The 24650-nt window shown below is 45.6% G+C and overlaps 1 protein-coding gene across 6 annotated transcripts in view; it reads left to right on the top strand.

Moving 5' to 3' along the window:
- slit1a (slit homolog 1a (Drosophila)) overlaps nucleotides 1-24012 on the top strand; it is a 79992-nt gene extending 55980 nt beyond the window's left edge. Inside the window, exons 15-37 of one of the 6 annotated variants that reach the window (XM_053875049.1) lie at nucleotides 356-379; nucleotides 4611-4755; nucleotides 5512-5586; nucleotides 5655-5798; nucleotides 5866-6009; nucleotides 6081-6247; nucleotides 7033-7165; nucleotides 10914-10982; nucleotides 11046-11117; nucleotides 11199-11270; nucleotides 15789-15860; nucleotides 17346-17509; nucleotides 17612-17736; nucleotides 17803-17900; nucleotides 18042-18181; nucleotides 18238-18331; nucleotides 18406-18543; nucleotides 18618-18846; nucleotides 18908-19038; nucleotides 19107-19261; nucleotides 19953-20241; nucleotides 21087-21298; nucleotides 21378-24011. In XM_053875049.1, the coding sequence (XP_053731024.1) occupies nucleotides 356-379; nucleotides 4611-4755; nucleotides 5512-5586; nucleotides 5655-5798; nucleotides 5866-6009; nucleotides 6081-6247; nucleotides 7033-7165; nucleotides 10914-10982; nucleotides 11046-11117; nucleotides 11199-11270; nucleotides 15789-15860; nucleotides 17346-17509; nucleotides 17612-17736; nucleotides 17803-17900; nucleotides 18042-18181; nucleotides 18238-18331; nucleotides 18406-18543; nucleotides 18618-18846; nucleotides 18908-19038; nucleotides 19107-19261; nucleotides 19953-20241; nucleotides 21087-21298; nucleotides 21378-21616 (3131 nt within the window). In that variant the 3' untranslated portion in view covers nucleotides 21617-24011. Of the gene's footprint in view, nucleotides 1-355; nucleotides 380-4610; nucleotides 4756-5511; nucleotides 5587-5654; nucleotides 5799-5865; nucleotides 6010-6080; nucleotides 6248-7032; nucleotides 7166-10913; nucleotides 10983-11045; nucleotides 11118-11198; nucleotides 11271-15788; nucleotides 15861-17345; nucleotides 17737-17802; nucleotides 17901-18041; nucleotides 18182-18237; nucleotides 18332-18405; nucleotides 18544-18617; nucleotides 18847-18907; nucleotides 19039-19106; nucleotides 19301-19952; nucleotides 20242-21086; nucleotides 21299-21377 lie in introns of all 6 variants that reach the window. The other 5 variants (XM_053875047.1, XM_053875044.1, XM_053875043.1 and 2 more) reach the window with 5 other exon arrangements.
- The last annotated feature ends 638 nt before the right edge of the window (nucleotides 24013-24650 follow it).

The raw sequence follows: 24650 nt of genomic DNA, 5'->3' as shown, positions 1-24650 counted from the left end.
CTCACACCCTGCTCATCTTTCACTGCAGTATCCAGGCCATGCCTGTCTCATGCCCACATCTGTGTTATTGCGGAGTCTGGCACTCCTCACTGTTGAGACTTCACACTTCTTTATTGCTCCACTGGTTTGGCTCCGGCTACAGACGAGCGGGGATCCACATGTTTTCCCTTTCCCATCATGTTCCTGAGCACTTTTTCCATTGTTACCAGTCTCAAGCTTCTCCGTTGGATCGTCTCATCCTCATTCCGTCATATATAAACTTTATATATGACTGTTGTGAAGCATAGCAAGCCACAGCTATGCAGACCAAATTGTTTTCACTGACATCCGCCCTTCTTTCTTTTCTCCATCACAGCCAAAGAGCAGTACTTCATCCCAGGTGAGTGGCTTGCAACATTCACGCCTGCCATTGTTCCCCTTTATTTTTCTTTCATTAGTCACTCACCGCAACATCTTTCCATTACTAACCTGCTGAGACAAGATAACTGTTTACAATCAGACCAAAGAAAAGAATGTTACACTGAGAACAAAGCAGTCGGTAAAGTATTTGAAATCACAGAAAGAGAAAGAAATATCAAGAATTTAATCTCATTGGTCAGAGGAGCTTGGTGCAATGAAGACGGGTCACCTGATGCCAGGAATTTCATTTGTTGCTCAGTGTCCGTCACCAGTATGTGTTTGTGTTAAGGTGGAGTCTATGTGTGTGTGTTATTCCAGTGGATTCTGTGAGAGTAGGTGGGACTGTGTAGCACAGTGGAGACAATGTGACACTGACTCAGGCTCAGGCTCAGTCAGAGGGCAAGTCCAAGTACAAAAGATGGTGGTGACTAAGGTCGTCTTTACTTTCTGTAGATGTCATTTAACACCTGCTGACATGTTTAGTTTTCCAGTGATGGCAAAATAGGTAGCGATGTCAGATTAAACACATATTACACATGAATAAACTACTTATTCATATTAGCAGCATATTAGACAGCTACTTATTGTGATGAAGTACTTAGAATTAGAGTCATATTCAGCATAATTATTCTAGCCTTGAATGGTCACTCAAAGTTCACCCTAAACAGCATTATTTACAGTAAATAATAATACAGTAATTTACCTCATTTTCATCTGACCATTTTATGTGGGACTTGAGATTCAATTCAAAACAGAAGCATGTACATGTTGACATCCCGATGTGTTAAAACTAACATAGCAAGTGAAGTTCTCTCCAATTACACAGAAACTTCCAAAAAACAGTTTCAGTGCTTCAGGTTACTATGCTACGTTAACTATTAAAGAATCAAACGGAGTCATCTTTCGAGTGCATTTATCGACTTGGACTGCGTTTAAGATTTTGGCCCCACGACTCCTTGAATTTGACAGTACTGCGATCAGCTTTAGGACCCTGAAAATTCATGTTTTCGCCTTTGAAAGTTACAGAGTTACAAAAAAACGATATTTTTAATAGGCTTTTTTTTTAAATCATCAATTACTGCAGTACTCCATCACAATAATTTTGGCTTCAATGTGACAATATTCGACAAATAAAGAGATTAGTTTGAAGTGAGCAATGTCATTTCTGCAAAAAAAAAAAAAAAGAAATCATGGTCTTATCAATTTACAAGTAATCTGTTGAGCAGAAGATGAATACCAAATGTTCTGCTACGCTGGTTAACTTTCACCTTGACTTTGAGTGGTGTTATTGTCCAGAGCTGTGAATGCGTTCAGCCATAATGTTGAGGATACGATGATTTAGATGGAAGGAAACGCTCTGCGCTGGAAAAACAGTTAGAAATTTGGGATATGCTGCGCTGGAGAGCGATATGCTATATTTATGTATGGAAGAACTGCTAAATGGACCTGTGAGGGAGCGAACCAATGTGTGCGTTATAATTTGATAAACGTGCAAGTGCGTCTGCTTCCCCTCAGTGCTATTTTTCTAACGGTCTCAGCAGATAGAGTCGGGAGGAAGTGGCTCTTTGCTTTGGCATGTGCACCCGCAGTCACTCACCAAGAGGGGTGAAAAAGGAGGGAGGATGAGGAGGACAGAGGGGAAGGAAAGTGTGTCTTTTCTATCAGTAAAGCTAAAGAAAATAAAGCCCTCTAGGGGACCCAGATTCCTATCAGTAGATGTTTCCGGACCCCTTAACAAGAGCACTTTCAAGGAAATAACTAGGAGGAGCAGTGGTGTGTGTCACACATCTGTGTGTGTGTGTGTGTGTGTGTGTGTGCGTGTGTGTGTGTGTGTGTGTGTCTGTGTGTGTGTGTGTGTGTGCGCTCATGCAGCAGTAGCTTATGTGATTTGGAGAGCATGCATGTGTGTAAATTAAGGTGGCTTTGTGTGCTAAGCTGAGATAAACCTCCACGCCGGCTTAGAGAACAAATGGGCGGCAATGTAAGCAGCAGGAAGATCAAAGCCAAATGTGATTAATGAGATTTTCTCCATCCCTGAATGAGAAACAATGAAAACACAAACATAGACATTCAGCATGAATCACAGCGCAGCGGAATCCCATAGCACAATGGTAATGAGGAATCAACCTGCGGGGAATTTTGAGCGCTTCCACGACTCTGATGATGAGTCACTTTTTTCGCCTCATAAAAGAAAACCCTCTTCCCTCTTCGAACGTTTTCTCTTGGCTCTTTGGTTAAATCTGCTGATAGTAAAAGTGTCACCACCGTGTTCTCGTGGTGATGATGATGACTCAGACTCACGACTCTCCCCTGACTCCTCCACTTCCTTGGGATCAAAGCTGCCCGCTCTACTTTCATTGCTTCCTCTCGCGCAGGAAATGCCTTTTCCTGTTGTCTGGCCAAGTGAAGGAAAGTGGGCTAATGACCTGCTGCACTTCGTCTATCTGCACCCTGCGTCCAGCCGTGCGTGCAAGTTATGATAGAGATGGTTTTCAGATGATGCCACTGACCAATGTTTGAATTGAACTGCAGATTCTTAACAGTTATTTTTGCAGCCTTGTAGCATGCATCATGTAAACATGCAAAACTATGTGAAATATTCCATTATTTTAGCACATGAAAAGGCTCCCGTCCACTTCTAAACCTTTACCTTGCTCTCCCCAACATGTTGAGGAGTGTCACGAATGCTTTGGTTTAACCTTAGACAATGACAAACATGTGATGAGTGTTGACCAGAGTTTCAAGGTCTTGGTCTTATGTCAGAATAGACTGCATTTAGACTCAAACACCGCATAAATGCTTGACTGTCAATGCTGTGCTGGCTGTGAATTAATGTAAACTATCAATAGGTCTGCCAATAGTGTTGTATTCTGTATTTGTCTTTTGCATTCGTCTATCCGATTTTAGTGATGTTCTGTTGGTTTGGTATATGTGTTCTTCAGTTTGGGCAGGGTCTTGGACTTGATCTAGTCGAGTTGGTCTCACACCCCAAAAGTCTTGCCTGAGGGTTGGTCATAGAAAGAGCTTGAAACAAATCCACAGTTGCCAATGGATTTACTCAAAGAGAGTGTTAAAATGAAATGACGATCGAGAGAAAAGATTCCTCTTTTCTCATCCCACACTGTTGCCATCATGTCAAATTGTCTTTTGAGTTCAGCTATGGAAGTTTCAGTTTGGTTTTTTTAACTCAAGCAATTGTCATGCAATTGTTGCTGCTTGACTTCCACTGAAAGTCCCAAATCATCCTCTTTGTTTTGTAAGCACAGCGTCTGCGCATCTCATCTTCAGCGTTTGTGTGCAAAGCCTCTATCTAGGACAGGTTATATTCCAACAAGCTTTTGGGGGCGTTGTTCCTGTTGGTTGAGGTTTTCCTGCGAGCAGTCTGGGCGTCACAGCGCGTCCCGCTGACGTAATTGTTGAAACCTCGGAGGCAGGGAGGTGCACCGACGCGAGCATGCGACCAGAGAACGGGACACACAATATTAGCAGAAGAAAAAAATGCTGCGTTGTTCCCTCTAAGTGGAACATCTGCACACACATTTGCTCTTCACGCACACATACGCACAAATGCTCGCAGATTGTCGAGACACACACGCACCCGCTCAAACACATACCCAGCGTTCTAAGTGGCTCCCAGGACTGTTCTATTATTGAGCAGCCACGATGTATCTGGAAGCACGCTTTTTGGCACGTAATGTCTATTCATAGACAGAGGAGGCGCAGGAGTCCCCACGCTGCCTGCGTCGTGCTCGTCCTCCAGCAGGACAGACGTCTCACTGCATCTCCAACACTCACCTTTCATTTCTGTCTCCACTGCCTTTTCATTCCTTCACTTCCCTCCTGCATATATTCATGTCCCTCAGGTGCTCTCCTGTGACCTCACCTGTCTGCCTGCTGTTCCCCTGCGCTATTTCAACCACTCCTCTCTAAACTTCCTGTCTCCTCTCAGGTCCTCTGCTTCACTGAAGCCGGCTGCCTAAATCCTCTTTGGCATCCTTATCTCACTCCTCCTTCCTACTGTTCTTTTCACCCCACTGCTCCCACTTCTCTAAAATATTTTACCCATTCATGTACCACTGATGAATAAAGCAGAGCTACAGGATGGCGTTTAAGGTCAACGACTGGGTTATAACTGAAGAGAACATGCAAATGGCCAGTGAGCAGGTGACCACTTCTCTCAGGACCGCTGACGTCAATTTTTCCCATTTCAGGAACAGAAGACACCCGTTTGAATAACGCCTGTAACAGTGACCCGGTGTGTCCCCCGAAGTGCCGCTGTGAGTCCAACGTAGTGGACTGTTCCAACCTGAAGCTCACCAAGATCCCTGAGCACATCCCTGCGTCCACCACCGAGCTGTAAGGAATATGAATCCTGGTCTAATATTTCCTACAAATGACCTCTTAAAATGTGCAGATTTGTCGTTTCTCACTGCCAAACCACACTGGGCTCCTCCAAGAAGCTGTCAGCTTGCACTTCACAGTTATTCTACCAAATCAGTTATTTGACTAAATTCATGAATTATTCAGTAAGTGGTTTTTCATAGTCAGAAGCATTTTTTGAGATCCACAAGTGGAAAACTTTGGCAGTTGTAACTTCTTCAGAGGTTGGATAATTCAGGGTGGGTAACCAGGAGACCTGACTCCCAAAATAGTTGGGCAACAGAGCGACATATTCTGAGGAAATTTGATGAAATTAAATAACCATAATAGGTTCTGGCAGAGTATTCTTTAGTATAGATTATCAGAGGAATTAAATGAACATCTTGTATTTCATTTAACATATTCCTGGAAATTATATGAAAATTGTCATAAAACAATAATAGCAATTCACCTTACTGAAGAGATGGTGAATTTGGGATTTTATGCTTTTGACAGAGAATTTTCAGTATTTAAGGAAAGAATATTTAGGACACACCGTAGCTAACAAAGTCAAATATAATGTTGGCTGAAGTGCTTGTTGAGTTTCATCCTGAACTGTATTCACTTCAAAATTCTGAAAATATTCATGAGATGAATCTTGGTTTCCTTTTGGGGTTTTCCACTATTCTTAACTGAATTTTGAGACAGAATTTGCATCTATAGCGTTTAATTGTTTCTTCTTCTTGTCTCCAGTCGACTCAACAACAATGAGATCACGGCTCTGGAGGCGACTGGTGTTTTTAAGAACCTCTCCCAACTGAAGAAAATGTAAGAATAAACTGTTTTTTGAAAGTCCACAGTTGTGCTTTACCAGTTGCATGGTTGGTTTGCTGCAGAAACCTGAGCAACAACAAGATCACAGAGATTGAAGACGGAACCTTTGAAGGAGCGTCCTCTGTCAACGAGCTTCACCTCACAGCCAATCAGATCGACACAGTGCGAAGTGAAATGTTCCGCGGCCTGGAAGGGTTACGCATGCTGTAAGAGGCGAACTCAAAGTATTTCGGCTGGTTTTGGCCGTTTCTGACGTGGCGTCTGACATCCTAGGATGCTGAGGAACAACAAGATCAGCTGCGTTCACAACAACAGTTTCACCGGGCTGCACAACGTCCGGCTTCTGTCTCTGTACGACAACCAGCTCACTACCATCACTCCCGGAGCCTTCGACACCCTGCAGACACTTTCGACCCTGTGAGGCATTCGAGGCTTCTCCCTCTTGATGTTGTTGCATGGCAAACTCACTTACTCCCCCTGTCTACCAGCAACCTGTTGGCCAACTCCTTCAACTGTGACTGCCACTTGTCCTGGCTCGGTGACTGGCTGAGGACTCGGAAGATTGTCACCGGCAACCCTCGCTGCCAGCGACCTGCCTTCCTAAAAGAGATTCCGCTTCAGGATGTGGCTCAGCCCGATTTCCGCTGTGAAGAGGGTAAGTGAAGGGAAGATGCGTCTATTTATTGTGATGTGGTGAAGTTCACCGCCTCACGCTGTGCTCTCTAATAGAATAAGAGGGAGGCGATACCACTTCTGTGGTTGACTCAAAGCTGACCTGCTTAACTGACCTTCATGCTACACAGACTGGCCATCACAGCTCATTACTCTTGTGCTTCACCACGTGAAGTCGTCTCACTCTTTGTCACTAAGATGTCTCTTCCAACCTGACCTCGAACCCTGGCCCTATTCTCCTGGGGTCAATAACATCCCATTCACGTCAGCAAGTCGCACCAAATGAATGACTCCCTGAAGTTTTCTTGCTATAGTTGAGCATGTGGTACTGTGTCGTGACTGATGAAGATTTTAACTTGCCAATACAGTTGGAAGATAAACTGTGGAACTGTCTGAGATCATCTGGAATAACAAGCGCCATTGTCCGGCTCTTTGTTTACAAAATAGATTGCAGCTCAGCACTTCCTGGGCTTCCAGTCGATGGCGGGCAGAGTTGAGCTATTGAGCTGTTTGTCTTATTGACCAGTCAGCCTATTTACACCTGAATGAATGAGTCTTCAGACCTTGTGCAGTCACCACTTTTGTCCTTGCTGGTCGATATTACATTACTGACAATCCTTTATCCTGTCCTGCTTTACTCACCCATTTCCTTTTTTTCTTGTCTCAATGCCAGGCCATCGCTTTTAGGTCTTTTTTGTCCCGCGTTACAAGCGGCCTGTGTGTATATATCGCTGTTGACTCCATGTTCGGGATCTTCTCTTTTCCCAGGCCAGGAGGAGTCCAGCTGTGTGCCGAGACCCCAGTGCCCCAGCGAATGCACTTGCCTGGAGACTGTGGTGCGCTGCAGCAACAAGCACCTCCACGCACTGCCCAAAGGCATTCCCAGAAATGTCACTGAACTGTGAGTTTCCTGACGTTCATGATCAGTTCTGATGTTTTAAAGCTTTGTTCCGGGTATTTTTAGTCCACTCTGAACCAATCAATCTCAGCCAAAACATGACACCTGTAAATAAGCAGAGCCTTCTAACTCCTTGAAATCACTGAAGAGAGTTAAGCTTATTTCTCAGGCTTGACATCCTTTTGAATGGAATCAAAACAGATGAGTCTCTGCCCCCATTGCTCCATCGAACATAACGGCAAATGTTCATGACACCACCAGTGCAAGGTGCCGTCACACACATGGTCACAAAAACAGATTGGACTGACGTGTTGCTGCGGTGTGCGCTCAGCAGGGAGCATCCCGGAATACACTTCCAAGCTTCCTCTTCCCTCTTGGAATTGGAATGATGGAAGCTTGTTCTCAGTTGTCGGCCCTGACCAAAACGAAAAACACACAGTGATGTCTGTGTATCAGGGGTGTCGCAGTCAATCGCCCCAGGGAAGAAACTTGTCCTCCTTAACCACTGACTCAAAACATGTCAACACAAAGATCCATCCAGTTGCCCATCTTTCTTAGAATCACCATTTTCCTGCTTTAATTTTAAGGAAATTTCCAGATTAATTCTTGACATTTATAATCCCACGTATGTTAGTTTGACTGAAAGCAAAACTTGAACAGTGATATTTGTTTGTTTAGATATCAACATGTCCTGAGGGTGATCTAGTTTTCGGTGCACTTTAAATTTGTCCGGATTTGATTTCAAATGTATTGGCCTGGATGTGGGCCACGGGCCTGGAGTTTGGCACACATGTTGTATTGGGAGTCTCTGGGCCTTCCGCTCAGTCAGTCTGGTACCGAAGATCGGATCAGAAAAAAATGAATGGAGGTCTGTGGGGAGATCAAAGTTATTTTCTTTCCTCATGCCCTGGATCACACATAAGCTGTGCCTCAACTCAAATGTTTAATGTTTGTTGTGTTATTTATACCTAATTATTTGACTACAAATAAAATGTCACAGTAGAATCCGACTCAGGCAGATGCTAAAGGTACTAAACTACCAGAAGTAGAAGAGAGCAAACAATAGCTGACACTGTTAAACACTTACCGTGACCCTGTAGAGCTTCTCCCACATGCTCCCTCTCACTCACTGACCGACTATCGAGTCAGAGCCTGTGATCAGAATAGGAGCTCGCTACAAAAAGCAGTGCTCTCACAGCATTAGAACTTCACAGACATCATATGTGAGATCTATGGCATATTTCAGGCTGGATCAGAAAATAACTTTTGACTCCCGTTCATATTTGTTGGTCCCATGAGGCGGACGTAGAGGGGCGTGACTTACTCTCCCACTTACACTTTACGCCTTTATGACGTCACAAATTCTTGAGCAGATCTTTTAGGTCTACAAAATGTCACTGATCCGTGTAGGTCGAAGGTCTGCTGTGTGGAGTAAAATGAGGTGGTATTTATTTGCACCTTCCTCTGTGCCTGGTATTAAGAATCAAAATGATATTTTCAGATGAACTCTTCACTTGTTACTCAAGGCCATGATGACAGGTGTGCTATGCTTAAAGATGCAAGTCAATCTCAAAGCCTCTTAAGTGTCTTCACCAAGGTTGCAAATGAAAGTACACAAGCACACACAACGTCAAAGGAAGTGATGGCAAATGAGAATATTCTCTCTCACAGTGCTTCAAATATCAAGTCGCAGTTGAAAGAAAACCTTCAGAGTTCCCTCTCTCTCACTCTCAGACTGATAAAAGCAGCATACAGCAACATCATAGATGTACAGTTTGATGCTGTGAAAATGTACTAGTCTTTGTCTAGTCTGGTTTTTAACAGCATGAGATCGAAAGACTCGAGCGTCGTCGATGAAATTAGCGGAGACAATGAAGCCAGATTTGGAATAAAAGATGAGAGGCGAGGAGCCAACACGGCCTGCGGTGCTTCTCTCAGACATTCTTCCCCCGTGCTCCCTGCAGACCTCAGGGCTTGAACTGATGTCACTTCTTGACTTGTAGCCAGTCAGTGTGTGCGTATTTGTGCGTGCATATTTGTGTGAGGTCCAAACGCCGGTCCACAGGAGCAAAGGGACATTTTAATGAGCAGTTTTCAAATGGACAGGGGAAGGGAAAGGTCTGGAACTTTCCAATACTGCTCCGAGTAGTTCACACTCAGTGACTCACACACACACACACACACGCATGCTGTGAAAGCCTTAAAGGGCTGTCATTGTCCCAGCAGGTGTGACCAGGTGTGCCCCTCTGTTCCAGGCTTTCATCTTGTCATCTGCAGAGTTTGCTACTCCGTCATTATCCAAAGTGTCCTGCAGACCATCATTACCTATCATTAGCCCAGAACCCAAACCCCCTAACTAGCCGGATACCACCCCCCCACCACCACCACCGCTTCTGATTCTTGACTCCAATCCACAACAATAGCCAGAGAAAGCCCCCGCAGCCTGGCTCAGACCCCAAATCAGCCATTTATCAAGGTGACAGGCCTGTGGTCGCAGCGTTTGTTGGCAGTCAGCGGGGTTGCCGCAGCACCCCAGGCATGATGTCCACTGCTAGAACATACACCAGCGTGTGAACTGGACCGTGCTCCGCTCCTGTCAGTGTGTACCCTGATCTGCAAAGCAGTGCTGTTGACTGGGAACACCATGTCAGCCTGTGACAAAGTGTCACCGTCACCTGCAGATATAACAAAGAAACACTTCATATTCGTCGCTTAGTAGTTCAGGAATAGACCCTGCAGCTGTGCATCTCACTCAGAGGAACAAGAGGCACAGTTAGCAATCACGCACAATTAAACCAACTGATGGGCTGGATGGGTTCCACACTGTCACAGCTCCAACAAACACTGTGTCGCCTTCCTGTTATTGTCAATTCTCAGGTGCACAATTTATCACCCCCCTGAGATACCACCACTCCCTTTTGCAACTGCAGCACACACCAGTCATCCATTACTGCTCCTCTGTCAACTGAAAAATGCTCACTCAAAACCCCTTTTTTTCCATGAACACCAAGCCAAGGGGGCATTCTGTTCAGTCCCATATCAGTCTTTTTGTGATGAACGTCCTGGATTAGTCCAGTCCAAACAGTGAAAGTGACACAGTTCTTCTACCTTTCCAGACCTCAACAGCCATTCAAAAAACCTTTGTATGAGTCAAGCATGGCTAGGTTGCTGTCAAAACAAGCCGTGGCGAAAGGGACGCTCACTCTGCTCCTTTGAATCAGACACCATAGTCGCGCAGTTTGTTTTTCTCGTGCAACACAGCATCCCCTCCTACTGGGGACTAACTCTCCCAAGGATCCGTTCTCTGGAAACAAAACAATGTCGGAGTGAATTCATGGAGCACATCTGGCCAGCGACCGTCTTGTGCTGGGATTCTAGCTGGAGCTCACCCATGGTGGAAATCATTTCTCTTAGCGACACTAGCAGCAGGACAATTTGCGGTTTGGTCCAAACCACTTCAGCAGATCAAAACACCAATTAATGAGGTAATTTACTGAACCACTGACCGACAAGCAAAACAGAGTTCTTCATCAGCTGTCACGGCAATAAGTCATTTGTTTTGTTTGGAGCACGTAATGTGGATTCTATTTTTCACCGTAAAGTATCAGCCCAGCACAGTTGGTCACTACAGCAGATCTCAGCTCCTCGTTGGATAAAAACAGTATAAAACTAGCTCTGTATTTCTTCATTCATTTCTCATTAAATGACTTGCCATTTTATTAATGTCATTAATATTCCGATCTGTCTTCAGATATTTGGATGGAAATCAGTTCAGTGTCGTTCCAAAGGAGCTGTCGACTTTCAAGTACCTGCAGTTGGTGTAAGTGTCCGACTTGGTGTCGTCGCTTTCCCTGTCGTTTTAAAATCCCATCTTTTTTCGCAGAGATCTGAGCAACAACAAGATCAACTCTCTGACCAACTCATCTTTTGCCAACATGAGCCAGCTCACCACACTGTGAGTCGCCCGTCACCGCCGCGCTGCTGGGATGGTTACGGCATCTCCTAATGCGTCTCCTGACTGTTTTCCACATTGCAGCATCCTCAGCTACAACTCCTTGCGCTGCATTCCCGAAATGGCACTCAGCGGGCTGCACTCCCTCCGGCTGCTGTAAGTTCTACGCAATATGAATTAGTCTGTTGCATAATCACTTCACTTCAACTGTGGACATGACAGTAGCATGAAGGATTTGACATGTTGCTGTGGTCTCACTTCATTGCCGTGACAGAAATGTGTTTTTAAATGTCTGTATTGAACGCGTGCAGCCGTCTGAGCCGACGAAGCCTGGCCAAGTAAAGGTCAGGCGTCTCATGCTGCCAGTTTTTTTAAAGCCCTTTGACACCTGACATGGATAAGTGAACAAAACCCGGTGGAGACATCACAAGTGGAATAAATGAGCTATTAAGGAGGATATTTTGGCAGCTGACTCCAGGGCGTGTGACACAGATGCTGAGAGTTGCTGTGGAGTCTAAACACTGATGACAGTTCAGAAAAACACGCACGATCTCTGACCTATTTTAAATGGTAGCAGCTTGATAAGGCTTGTTTTAACATGACGGTCCACTGTGATGAACTGAAGGAGCCTCAAGACTTGATCGACCCGGCCAAAGTGTGGAATGTGAAAACAGACACATTTGCGTCTGGTGTGGGAGAAGCTGCGAGGAGATTACGCCGGCGTGTACGTGTGTGTGCGAACATCATCCACTGGCCCGACGCCCGCCGGTACGTGTGTGGGAGCAGAGCTAGCGGCCCTCCATGTCTGCTCCTAGCAGGCGCACTTTTTACGACTGACAACAAAGCTTCGACAAAGCCTCTTTTTACGACGGATTCGGCGAAAGCCCCGCCATCATTACGAGACACAAAGCGTAAGAGGCCTTTTAGCGTGGAATGAGAGTGACGCTCGGTCATCATTAGCCGATGCCGCCTCGCTCGCCTGTTGCTTTGATCTCTAATGAAGCTGCATCCGTTATTTCTGCTCTCACTCACTCACGCCACCTTCACATCTGAAATATCGCACCGTGCAAATGTGCCCGACGCCATGTGAGGCCCGGCTCAGACACCGAGCACAGGCTTAGAAGTACATATATATATATACACACACAAGCTCGCTCTCACCCGTACGCTGTACGGGGTGTCTGGAGTGACTTACTGTCTCAGTCAGACGGAGTCGAAGTGAAGCAGAGAACTTTGATGTCTTTACTGCCTCACTGATCAATGGAAAGCCTCCCATTAAATGTGGATGTTGGGACCCCAGCTTCTTGCTCTTGAACTGCACTCAGCCATCAGCCCCTTTTAGGACTCCACACTGGGTTCAAAGTTCATAGTTGGAAGCTTCACAGAAACCACCGCGCCCTCCGAGCGAGACACGCTCACGTGCACTGATGTGCCCCGCCTTCATAAAGCAGCACCTTTGGCTTTACAGAGCCGTAAAGAGGAGAAGAATCATTAACGCTCACCGCTTCAAACGGTCTGGCGTGTACGCCGTGCGCTTTGCTCTTGCTGTGTTCATATATATATATATATATATATATGTGTGTGTGTGTGTGTGTGTGTGATGTTTGCGGTTGGAGCCGTGGATTAATAAACTGCTAATTGGCCTGCTGGGTATTAGGTGAGAGTGGACTGAGTCGGGGCAGCGCCACCATGTGTTTCAAAGCTGCGAGAGGACAAAGTGAGAAGAAACTCAAAACAGAAGAGATAGAGAAAGTTAGTTAAATAAACAAATCTCGAACAAGAACTCCATGGTCATCAGAGAGCATCAGCCTCGGATATAAACTTTTAGATTTTTAGAAATGATCTCGAGATAACTATTATCTCGGGATAGAAAGAAATAATAAAGTCACACATGCCAATTCCAATACATATAGCTTAGCGACATGGTATCATTTTGAGTAGAAGGCACTTGATCAGAGTGTTTAAAACGCACTGACCTACAGACAGTGACTGACAATGTAGACGAACAGTTACAAAGCCATGGGAGACATAGTGGTTACAGGTGGATGTATACAAAATACGCATGTGCTGACATTAACGATTGTATCTTGAGATAAAATATATCTCGAGAAAACTGTTATCTTGGCTTAAAAAAGCAATAAAGTCATGCAAGTTACATCCAAAAGATAAACATGCATGTCCCTTCCCAGGGCTCCGTAGGTTTCCTCCCACTTGCATAAATGTGTCTGGCTATTATTCTCCTTCATTGGATTATAATTTTCCTGACTTGGCTTACTATAATAGCATTTACAAACCTGAATATTAACAAACAAAACGTTTTCTTTTTTATCCTCTTTGTCATTCCCATCATCATTGTACTGGCTCTGGCGGACACAGTTCACTTCACACAAGTGCTGTCTCCGTGTTGGACTCCGGTATTGCACATTTTTTTATCCACAGAAAGTTTGGAGTTTATTGATCTTAAAAAAAATTACTCCAAGGTATGCGTCAAACTCAACTCGACTCCGGCCCTCCAAGTCATTTTATCTTGCCTGCAGGAGCCTGAAATACAGATTTCCTCCTGTACATGTTGATATTACCACCCACAAAGATAAGAACTGTTCTGTCTGACCAGCAAGTGGAGGTTAAAATAGTCAACAATTGGTCAGGAAACCTCCAAAATGAGTGAAAAGGAGGACTGTGATTGTATGTTGAAAGAAACATGTACCTAGTGAGGGGCAGTCCGAGAGAAACACATGCTTTCTGTTCAAATGAGCTACTTGTAAGGCCTTCAGTAGCTAGAAGTCTTGTTCATCCCGTGACTCTGACTTTTTAAGGGTCGAGCCCATCTGAAGTTTCATCCTTGCTCGGTGATATCAGGAGCGTTGAAGTGATTTCTTCTCAGTAAATCAGCTGCATTTGGGGAAGTCATCCATCAGCTGAAAGCAAAGAGTGAAATGTAACACGACTACAGCCCAAAGAAAGTTTCTCTTTCAATATTGCACTGTGCTGTCCTCTTTGTTAGAAGTCATTTGAAAAGTAAGGGAGTTCAGCAGCCCACTGGACAGACCTCAGTGTTTTAACTGGTTGCAGATGAACGCGTCCGTAACAGATTTCAGCTGCACGGCCTCCGTCTGTGATATTAAATCAGCGTTTTGCCTGACAGGCTTCACATCCATTTTTTATTCGGAGATCTTGGCCGGACCGCGGGCTCCTTGTCGAAGGTAGGATGGAGTGATGTAATGGTCTGCAGCTGTCAGTGGAGAAGAAAGGAGACAGAGAGAGAGGCTGCTGGTTGGAGAGTAGATCGGGTTTCGTCCCGGAGACTCCCTGACTGCTTCCCCATGAGAGACCTGCCGGGCTGGTACACCGCTTCTGGCTCCGTGCCTGCCACATCCAGTCTGTTCTGCCGCCACCCAGCACACTAATAAGCCTTGTCCGCCGCACTTGCGCCAATGAACTTGTTGTCTGGTGAAGCCGGCGTGTCCTCAGACTGACCAGGCTCCGCCGTCTCTTCCGCGGCTTAGCCGTAATGCTCAGATCAAAGTGAGAAGGAAGTTGACTTTCAAAGCCTGTTTATACATCACTTCTCCTTATCCAGGCGCGGAGAGCAGATGTGTCATGTGCCGGCGCTGTGGTAACATTAGCGTGCGGTCAGAGGTGGTAATGACCTGCCGCATTACGACCACCATCACTCATCCACTTGTTAAGCTGAGTCGCCTTGTCCCCCTGTTTTCTCTTCTGGGGAATAGCAAGCAACTGGAAGTATTTGTACACAAGCGACGATAAAGACTGTGTATCCGATCATGTCGAGCTGTCCATGTCGGAGAGACCCTCCGTCCACACGTGTCTGACTCTTTCTAAAAGAGAGTGTCATCCCTGACAGTAGACTGGAAACACCACTGTTTCCATCTCCACTCGTGTTTATTCAGAAACGTGCATGGTATTGATGGGTGGATGAAGTTTCATGAAACATTGTCCTGGTTTTCAGGGGCCACCAGATGGCACTGTCTGCCGTATGACTAATTCAAGGAAACCTCACATCATTTCTAAACCAAGTGGTTGAGAAATTAGGACACTGTTTCATCAACCCTGCAACAGTGTTTCATGGTCTCCATCTACCCATCGCTAGTGCATGGCTCCAGTGTGACTTGTACATACTATTCATCCTGGTTTGTTATGCTCCAGGCCAGGCGCATGTGGTGCGCTGTTTTCAGAGCACTTTTTTTAAATCCACAGGAAAAAAAGGTCAGACAGTAACATGTGTGGATCTAGCCTGAGGCAAACTTCTCACCATTCTCAGCCTCAATGCAGCGCACTCAATCTCTTGACCGATAAGGTTCCAAGAAGGACTGTCAATGACACAGCAAATATGGATGCAGTGGTCACAGAGCTCCTCGCGTGAGACTGGTCATGGACTATTCTCGTCCCATGATATGGCTGCTGTGGTGCATCTCTCTGTGGCCTCAAATGATTACAGCTCACATCAAGATCAAGGTGTGATGACGTTCAAAAGGTGCTTCCTCCACACTTGAGGAGGCTTCGCAGCTCTCAGACTCTCTAAACATGAGTGTTCCCACTGCTCATAATAAACATTTTTTCACACAAGCCTTGCTGCAGTGGCTACTGCAGCAAGACAAAATGTCTTAAACTTGAAGAACTTATCACATTCGTTTTCTTCTGTCCTCTTTAAAGGTCTCTCCATGGCAACGAAATCTCAGAACTTCCCGACGGAATCTTCAGCGACGTGGCCTCGCTGTCCCACTTGTAAGTGTAGAGCAACAATATTCCCTCTTGCTCGTGCCGTCGACCTTCTTTTCTCAAGGAGCGTCGAGGTCGAGGCAGGAGTGCGGATCACAGTGGCGGGTCTGTGGTCCTCCTTGGTGGGCCCTCCCTTAATTGACTCTGTGGTTAAAGCAACATACAGAGACCTCCACTCTCTCATCTCTGTCTTCCGTCTCCAAAGTACACAGCCAGAGTCACTGTGGTCCTGTTTTCTGTTTGCTCGGCTTTTGTATATTTGTGCGTGTAATTTTGTGTGCCGCCGTGCGGGAGGATGAAAATATACAATCTCAGCAGTGTTGACTCCCAGCTGCCCTCCTGTCATCCCGAGCTGATGTCCCGCGGCAGCTGCTGATCAATAAGCCTATATCAGTGTCAGTGTTTGCAAGGGAGGAACAGGAGGGGAAGTCAACACCGACATTTTACAGAACAAGTGCTGGAGAGTGAAGGGGCGGTGAGGTGGGGGAGTCATTGATCCACAGTCACAGTCAAGTGGCTTTCATGTTAGCAGATGTCAGCCATTGGCCCGGCCTGAAAGATGAGATTGTGTTCTACCATAATGGAACACCATCGATTCAGGGTGTTCCTGCGTCCAGCAGCAGGACAGAGGAACATTGATTCATGGCCACCGGTAGAGAAGTGGTTAAGATTGACTCCTGTTCACGTCTTGTATTAATCCACCGTCCAGACAAGTCGCTTAAAGTCCGGTTTCACTCTGAGCTGAGACTCTTTTTGTGCGTGGTTTCCTGCATCGGCCTGGTTTTAGTTTTTAGATGAAGAAACAGAGACACCTAGTGGCTTCTTTTTGCACTGCATTTGCTGCATGTTCCGCGCGGTCTGACGGTCATGTTTTCAAAATGATTGTCATCTTTTAAGAGGAAGGAATTGGGAATGGTAACTATCTCAGAGTTTATTGGGGGGATTTAAATTTTGTCACAATATCATGAAGGAAAAGTTTTCTTTATAAATGATTGTGAGCAACCATTTTAGCAGGTAATGTCTGATGTTTTAATTGAACATTTTCAGTACTGCATAAGCTATTGAGCGTTCAGAAGAAATTTTAATTTATATATTTAAACAGAATATTGTTTTTTTTATGAGTGAAATATCCATCGGATATATGTATTTATTTTAATAAGTAAAAAAGTTTAAAGTAGCATTAAAAATTTAATTAAATCAAAAACTTCAAATTTAGAGAATGAAAATCATTCAAACAATAAATGATTCAGTGTTAAACAAATATTTTTTTTTATTTCTGTGGTTCTACTTTTAAGCATTTCAGATCCACTTCCGAATATACACTAGTATAGCTGTTAAACTAGGAAAAGCTCAATGTTCTTTCGAAATTTTTTCACAAAATATAGTTTTTCTTTGTGAAAATGAAGGGGATTTAAAAAAAAAAAAAAAAAAAAAAAAAAAAAAAGATTGTTCCAATCCAAGTCATAAATAAATGTCCCTTGTGTTCCACAGAGCCATCGGTGCCAACCCTCTGCACTGTGACTGCCGTCTGCGCTGGTTGTCTGACTGGGTCAAGACCGGATACAAAGAGCCTGGTATCGCTAGATGTGCTGGTCCAGTCGGCATGGAGGGCAAACTGCTGCTGACCACTCCTGCCAAAAAGTTTGAGTGCACTGGTGAGTCACTGTGTTCCGCATCATCTGAACATAGGTGGCGAGGGCTCATCCATCGACCTCTGTTGGGATGCTTTCGTTTGACCCTCACATTTGCTCGTCCAGGTGATGTGGACACAGACGTGCTGGCCAAATGTAATCCGTGTCTGTCGGGCCCCTGTCAGAACCAGGGCATCTGCCACAGCGACCCGATAAACCTCTACAGATGCAGCTGCCCCCCAGGATTCAAGGTAAGTCCCCCACTCCTGTGGTCACGTGTTCTGTTTTGTGATGGACGCACTGATCTCTGTGAGCAGGGGAGGAACTGTGAAACGGCGCTGAACGCTTGTGTCAGCAGCCCGTGTGCTAACGGAGGGACGTGCCAGGTGAACGAGGACGAGGAGGGAGAGTTCAGGTGAGTGTTATTGTCACTTGCTGCACGAGGACAGAAGGTGACTGGGTGTGTGTGTGTGTGTGTGTGTGTGTGTGTGTGTGTGTGTGTGTGTGTGTGTGCGTGCGTGCGTGCGTGCGTGCGTGCGTGCGTGCGTGTGTGCAGTTGCATGTGTCCACGGGGCTTCGAGGGTCCCACGTGCCAAACCAACATCGACGACTGCGAAGACAGCGACTGTGAGAATGGCGCCACCTGCATTGACGGGATCAACAACTACACTTGTCTCTGCCCGCCCTACTACACAGGTAGAGCCATTCAGGAGTGTTGTGTTGTGAGTGGTGCTGACGCTGTGTGTGTGTAGGGGAGATGTGCGAGGAGATGGAGGACGTGTGCGCCCCTGGACGGAGCCCCTGCCAGCATCAGTCGACCTGCCTCATCACCTCCTCCGGGCCCAAGTCAGTGTGTGCAGCCCACCTGCCGGATCACGTGTGTAACTGCACAGATGACGGTAGCCTGGTGTGTGTTGCAGGTGTGTCTGCGCTCCTGGTTACGTGGGCGACGACTGCAGCGTCAACTACAACGACTGCGAGGAGCACCGCTGCCAGAACGGCGCGCAGTGTTCCGACGAGCTGAACGGCTACTCGTGCGTGTGTCCAGAGGGATTCAGGTGAGAGACGTTTCACGCTCAGACTCCTCACTTGTGTGGCTTTCTGAAACATTTTCCTTGTGCTTGGCGTGTAGCGGCCAGTTGTGTGAGATTCCTCCCTCCCTGCTGTCGCTGTGTGAGCTCGCTGACTGTCAGAACAGCGCCCCCTGTGTGGAGAGAGGCGGACGCGCTTACTGCCAGTGTCCTCCAGAGTTCGGAGGGCCGCGCTGCGAGAAGTTGGTCAGCGTCAACTTTGTGGACCGCGACTCGTACCTGCTGCTGTCTGACCTGAAGAACTGGCCTCAGGCGAACATCACCCTGCAGGTGCGTTCACTTCAGGGCCCTGTGACATCACCACGCCTGGCTGACACCCACATGTCCGCAGGTGTCCACGGCAGAGGACAATGGCATCCTGCTGTACAACGGCGACAACGACCACATTGCCGTGGAGCTCTTTGAAGGTCATGTGAAAGTCAGCTACGACCCTGGCAGTCAGCCCGGTCACGCCATCTACAGGTTGGTCGAAGAACCGCCGCCCCTCACGTCACATCCAACTTGTCGTGACGGTGTTTTGTCTCTCACAGCACCGAGACCATCAACGACGGCCAGTTCCACACCGTGGAGCTGGTGACCTTTGACCAGATGGTGAACCTGTCCATTGACGGTGGTCTCCCCACCACCATGGACAGCTTCGGGGCGGTGCGGCCCCTCAACGGGGAGGCTCCACTTTACGTGGGGGGTAGGGGCCCTCTCCAGAACACACCTCCCTCCTCTGCAGGCACTCTGAACTACTACACTACTGTCAATCACCTCCCCTTCCCCTCGCTTTGTCACCACCGCAACCAAAACAACCGCCAGCCCTGCAACCCACACCCTCCTCTCCCCACTCCCTCTTCTTCTCCTCCCAAACATCTACACCCTCAGTCATGACTGTGTTTGTTAGATGCCAAATTTCATCGTCGTGAAAACAAACGTCTTATCGCATAAGTTCAAACCAAAATTGACGTTTTTATTTAAAGGCTCTCATGGGCCACATAAAAGGTTTTGCCCGGCCTGTTTGGGCCCGCGACCCTTTCATTTGACACGATTGATTTTGCTCATCACCTCACAACGTCAGAGACTTTAAACGTGATGATGATGAACTTGACGCCCCCTCTAGTGGTCGGATTTACAACTAGCAAACACAGTCACTTTCTGTTTCGTGTGTTCATTCGTGGAAGCAACTGTCTGTCTGTTCGTGTGATTCTACTGTGTTGTGAAGTTTCCCTCATACTCACCAGCCGTTTTCAGCCACGTGTCCCCACTGTGAGCCACTAGTGCTTGAAAAAGACCCCTTCATTACTGCCATACCAGCCCCGTGTTAGCTGTGTGTCGGTGTCCCCTCAGCGTGGAGCGACCACCTGTGTAAGTCTTGCTCTCGCCCCCTGCAGGGATGCCAGTGGGGGTGCACTCCAGCGCCTTCCATTTGTGGCAGATCCAGAACAGCTCCAGCTTCCACGGCTGCATCCAGAACCTCTACATCAACAACGAGCTGCAGGATTTCACCAAGACTCAGATGAAGCCTGGCGTGGTGCCGGGCTGCGAGCCCTGCAGGAAGATCTACTGCGTCCACGGGATCTGCCAACCTGACGGGGCCCAGGGGCCCGTGTGTCACTGCCAGCCCGGCTGGACTGGACCGCACTGCGATGAGACGGCTGCCAACCCCTGCCAGGGCAGCAAGTACGACTCGCCTTCTCTTGCTGGTCTCACTCCGTGTCTCTACGGAGAAGCAGCAGACGCTCTACATTCACTCCTACAAAAGCCTATTTTAAGGCTTGGAACGCATTATTTCTTTTTCCATTCATTGTAATGGGAAAAATCGATTCAGATTTCGAACAAATCGCTTCTTGAACGGCCGTGTGGAACGGATTGTGGTCGAGAACCGAGGTACCACTGTATTTATAGGACCAACCGGAAGGGATCACATGGAAGTTAAGCGATTGGCGCCATCTAGTGGAGAAACAGGACTTGAGTAGCAACCAACCGAGGGCAACAGTTTTGAAATTGTGGTTTAAATTATCCGAACTATAATATAATTCATCAGATTATCGAATATAGTTGTGCTAACGTTTATTTTGTCCGCCAACAACCTGCTAACTACGGCAACTACGGCGGGACAAAATAATTATTATTCCACTTCCGCATTCTAAATAGTCGTCATGTCTGAAGTTTCTCATTCACAGAAGTAAGTGTCAGAGATTGAGGGGGATTTGGCTTCAAGCCGTCCATATTGTTGTTGGTCTTACACTGCCACATCGTAGTAGCCATTTTCTGAATGTATTCCTTAACAATACCCAACCATAATGCAAGTATTTGGCGCCATCTGTCATCTTTACGTGGACGCCACTGGAGATGATATCGCCTTACTTCGTCACACTATGACGAAATTGGGCTTGTCATGGCTGAAGTCACGTTACGTTTTAGTCATACACCAGTCTATGCTGTCAAGAACCACGCATCAAATGAGCTCTTGAGGGAAACAGTGTGTTTTTCCCGCTCAAGTGTTTGTGCATTTCTGTCCGTAGATGTGTCCACGGAAAGTGCATCCCGCTCGACAGCCAGTCCTACCGCTGCGAGTGCACCGAAGGTTACCGTGGCGCCCTGTGCAACCAACAGGGGGAGCTCTTCAACCCATGCCGACGCCTGACCTGCAAACACGGCCGCTGTCAGATTTCAGACACGGGCGACGCCTACTGTCACTGCGAGAGCGGCTACACGGGAGAACTGTGTGACGCCGGTGAGTGAGAGAGTGAGCGGGCGGGTGGCCGGGGACTGGGTGAGTGGAGGCTGACGCCCGTGTGGTTCCCCCCTGCCAGAGTCCGAGTGCAGAGGCGAGCCTGTGCGAGACTTCTACCAGGTGCAGCGAGGCTACGCCATCTGCCAGACGACCAGGATGGTGTCGTGGGTGGAGTGCAGCGGCGCCTGCGACGGCGGCTCCTGCTGCGCCAGCCAGAGGATGAAGCGCCGGAAATACACCTTCCAGTGCAGCGATGGAAGCTCCTTCAGCGAGGAGGTGGAGAAGACTGTCAAGTGCGGCTGCGTGGGCTGCATGTAGCGCCGCTCGCTCGCTCGCACGCGCGCCATAGATAGGAGGGAAGAGAAAGAGAGAGTCTAAAGAGTATATATATATAAAACCTCTATCTATATATTATGGACAACCATGCTTGTATCATAGGACATTTCCTCCCCGTCCGAGAGCGTGTGAGCCGCAGCAACACACCCTCAACAATGTACCACACCATCTGCCACATTGTTCCTTCCATCTTCACCTGGAGGAGGCCGTTACCTTTGACCTGCGTTGGTCAGAGGTGCGCGGGTGTCGTGTCTGCGCGGACATGGTCATCCATCCACACACCGACACGTAGAGAGGGAGAGAGACAGAGAGAGAGAGAGAGCTGAAGTGGCACATAGACGGGCGCTGACGCGGAGGCCTTCCCCCGAGAGTCGGCCCACGCCGAGGCTCCACCCCGTGACAGGAGAGGCTGCACTGGAGAGCAGCGCCGAAGTACACGCCTACACACACACACACACACACACACACATACACAGGGCCCATTGACAGTGGTCAGCAATCCCCCAGCATGCATTGCTTCAGGATGTAGCCCCTCCCCCTCGCCGCTCGCCGCCTGCAGTATTATTGTGCAAACTGTTGCATGTGTGGAGTCCAGTTTGCCATGTAGATTAATACCAGTATGAATATTGCCGGACAAAAAAATGGCAGAATCTTCCCAGTATTTTTGTTTTGTCGGATTTTTTTTTTTTATATTTTTGTGTCATTATCTAACCTCCCGCCTCCACAAACCCACGCCCCACAGCTCTTTATATAGAAATGCCTAACAGATTCTAATATATATATATATACATATATATATTTGTATTTCATTTTGGTATAGTATTTTTCTATGTTTCCAGATGCTTTGGATTTTTTTTGTTTTTTTGTTTTTTTAAGTTACTCTGAATAATTGGCACAAGTTAAAACACGGCAGTTGTATAGGAAGCGGTTTAGAAATGTGTTTAATATTGTATATCTTGTCCTCCATGTGAATATTACATCCGACTCAGTGCTTGTTTTTGTTCCTTTATTTATTTCATCTCGTAGAAGTGTTCCAAACGTTCACTTATTTAAAAAAAAATAACAATAAAACCAAACAAAAAAAAGGCTGAAAAACGACATCAAAACTTTGCAGTATTTCGCCCCCAACTCACCGTTCAATTGGTTCCATTCGGGAGGTTTTCCACGGAGAAATACACTGAGGGGTTGTTTTGTGTTGGAACTGATCATAAGCTGCTGTCAAGCCCGAGGGCGGATCTCCCGCCTCCAACATGTGAATCTTCCACTACTGACAGAGGATCCGGCGCAGGACAGGACGTTTGAATCTGTCAGTCAGTCAGTCACGAGAGCGTGCCAACGACAGTGACCACCACCTGAATGTAAAAACCTGTACAGATAAATATGCTTATTCATGAAGTGGTAACTTTTAGATGTTATCTAGTTTGTATAGAAATCACATCCTGTTTTTCTAAGTGACGCTCCATCAGACGGTTTTTGGGTTTTTTTTTTTGCTTTGTTTTTGGGCTGATATCTTAATGTTGAAAAGTCTCTTTATAGTGTGAAGCTCCTCTTCATATTACTGCTACATATGTTGTGGTCCCAGTGGTGTATGATGATGAATAGTCACTTAGCTAGTGCGCCCCCTACAGGAGCCCGTCTTCACGTCGGTACGCTCCCTTGTACGGACGCACAACTTCCTGTTAGACATCTTCGTGGTGCTTGTGCTATAATGAGATGTATTTCAGCCGCAGACTCTTCCATTTTATGAGCTTATATACATGAATATGTTAATGTAAACGACACAATGTCCATGTTGTTATGAACTTGGTGGAAAAAGTCTGTTTGCTCCTCTGTTACAGTTCGATGGTGGATCGAGCCGATGTTGCTCCCGATTAACGCTGAATGTACGTAGTGCCACCGACATAATGTTTACCAAACCTCCACTCTTTTCATGAATTAAACTTCAATGTGTGTGTGTGCTTTTGAACGAGGCCTGTCCTTCTGAAAAGTGGTGTTGTTACCGTTGTTGTATTGAAAAATAAATAAATAAATAAAAAATAATCAAATAAAAAAAAAACGAAAGAATAATTAAACATTTTAATAAATTGCAACCTGAATATGAAATAGATTGATTACAATTAAAAACACCAAAGATAAAAAAAATGAATACAACGAAAAATATACTAAATGAAATGCATCATATTTAAAATCACACATTTACATGAATGTTTTTACTTGATTCTACATAACAACAAATAATAATAGTGAAAAAGGAATAAGATAAATGAATGAAATTAGATTTAAAACAAAAAAGTATAAAATGCTGCAACTACCAACATATACTTAACTACTTGTTTTGTTTTGTTTTTCTTTTAACAGCACTGTATTTCTGCTTGGCTACTTTTCCATTACACTTTTTACTTCTTTGCTTTAGTATTTTTAAATCACATAAAAAATTAATGAATAAATAACTTAATTGCTTTTAATTCGCAATTAATAATAATTACATTTGGTATTCAAATATTTGTACATCTTATTATACTTGATTACAGTACCAGATATTAAATATAAAAAAAAATCTGAAGAATAAAAATAATTAGAATACATAAATAATAAAAATAAATCATCTGAACATGTTTTAATTGGCCAATTAAAACATGGTAGTAGAGCACATTTCTTGAATAAAATAAAAACAAAATAAAATAAAAATGGACATAAAATCTGCCTTTTTACATGTATTTTGTTTTAGTTCACTTTCCGTACCACAGTTGCATAATTACTACTTTGTTAGGTGAATAGTTTTGCATTATTACAGTACATCGCATTTTTAAATAATTCTGTGACAATTTCATGGTATTGCTAATGATCACATTTTTCATTTTATACAGAAATAAAAATCCTAAAAAAAATAAAATAAGGTAAATATTGACTTTTATTTGTATATAAATATAACATACACATATTATAGCTTTTTCTATATATAGAATAATATATAAATTAAATAAATTGCTATTAAATAAGAAATAGTAACCATTTA

Source organism: Synchiropus splendidus, chromosome 9, assembly GCF_027744825.2.
Source record: "Synchiropus splendidus isolate RoL2022-P1 chromosome 9, RoL_Sspl_1.0, whole genome shotgun sequence".
Classification (NCBI taxonomy): Eukaryota; Metazoa; Chordata; class Actinopteri; order Syngnathiformes; family Callionymidae; genus Synchiropus; species Synchiropus splendidus.
Note: the sequence above shows the minus strand (reverse complement) of the source record. Positions and strands in the feature narration are given on the sequence as shown.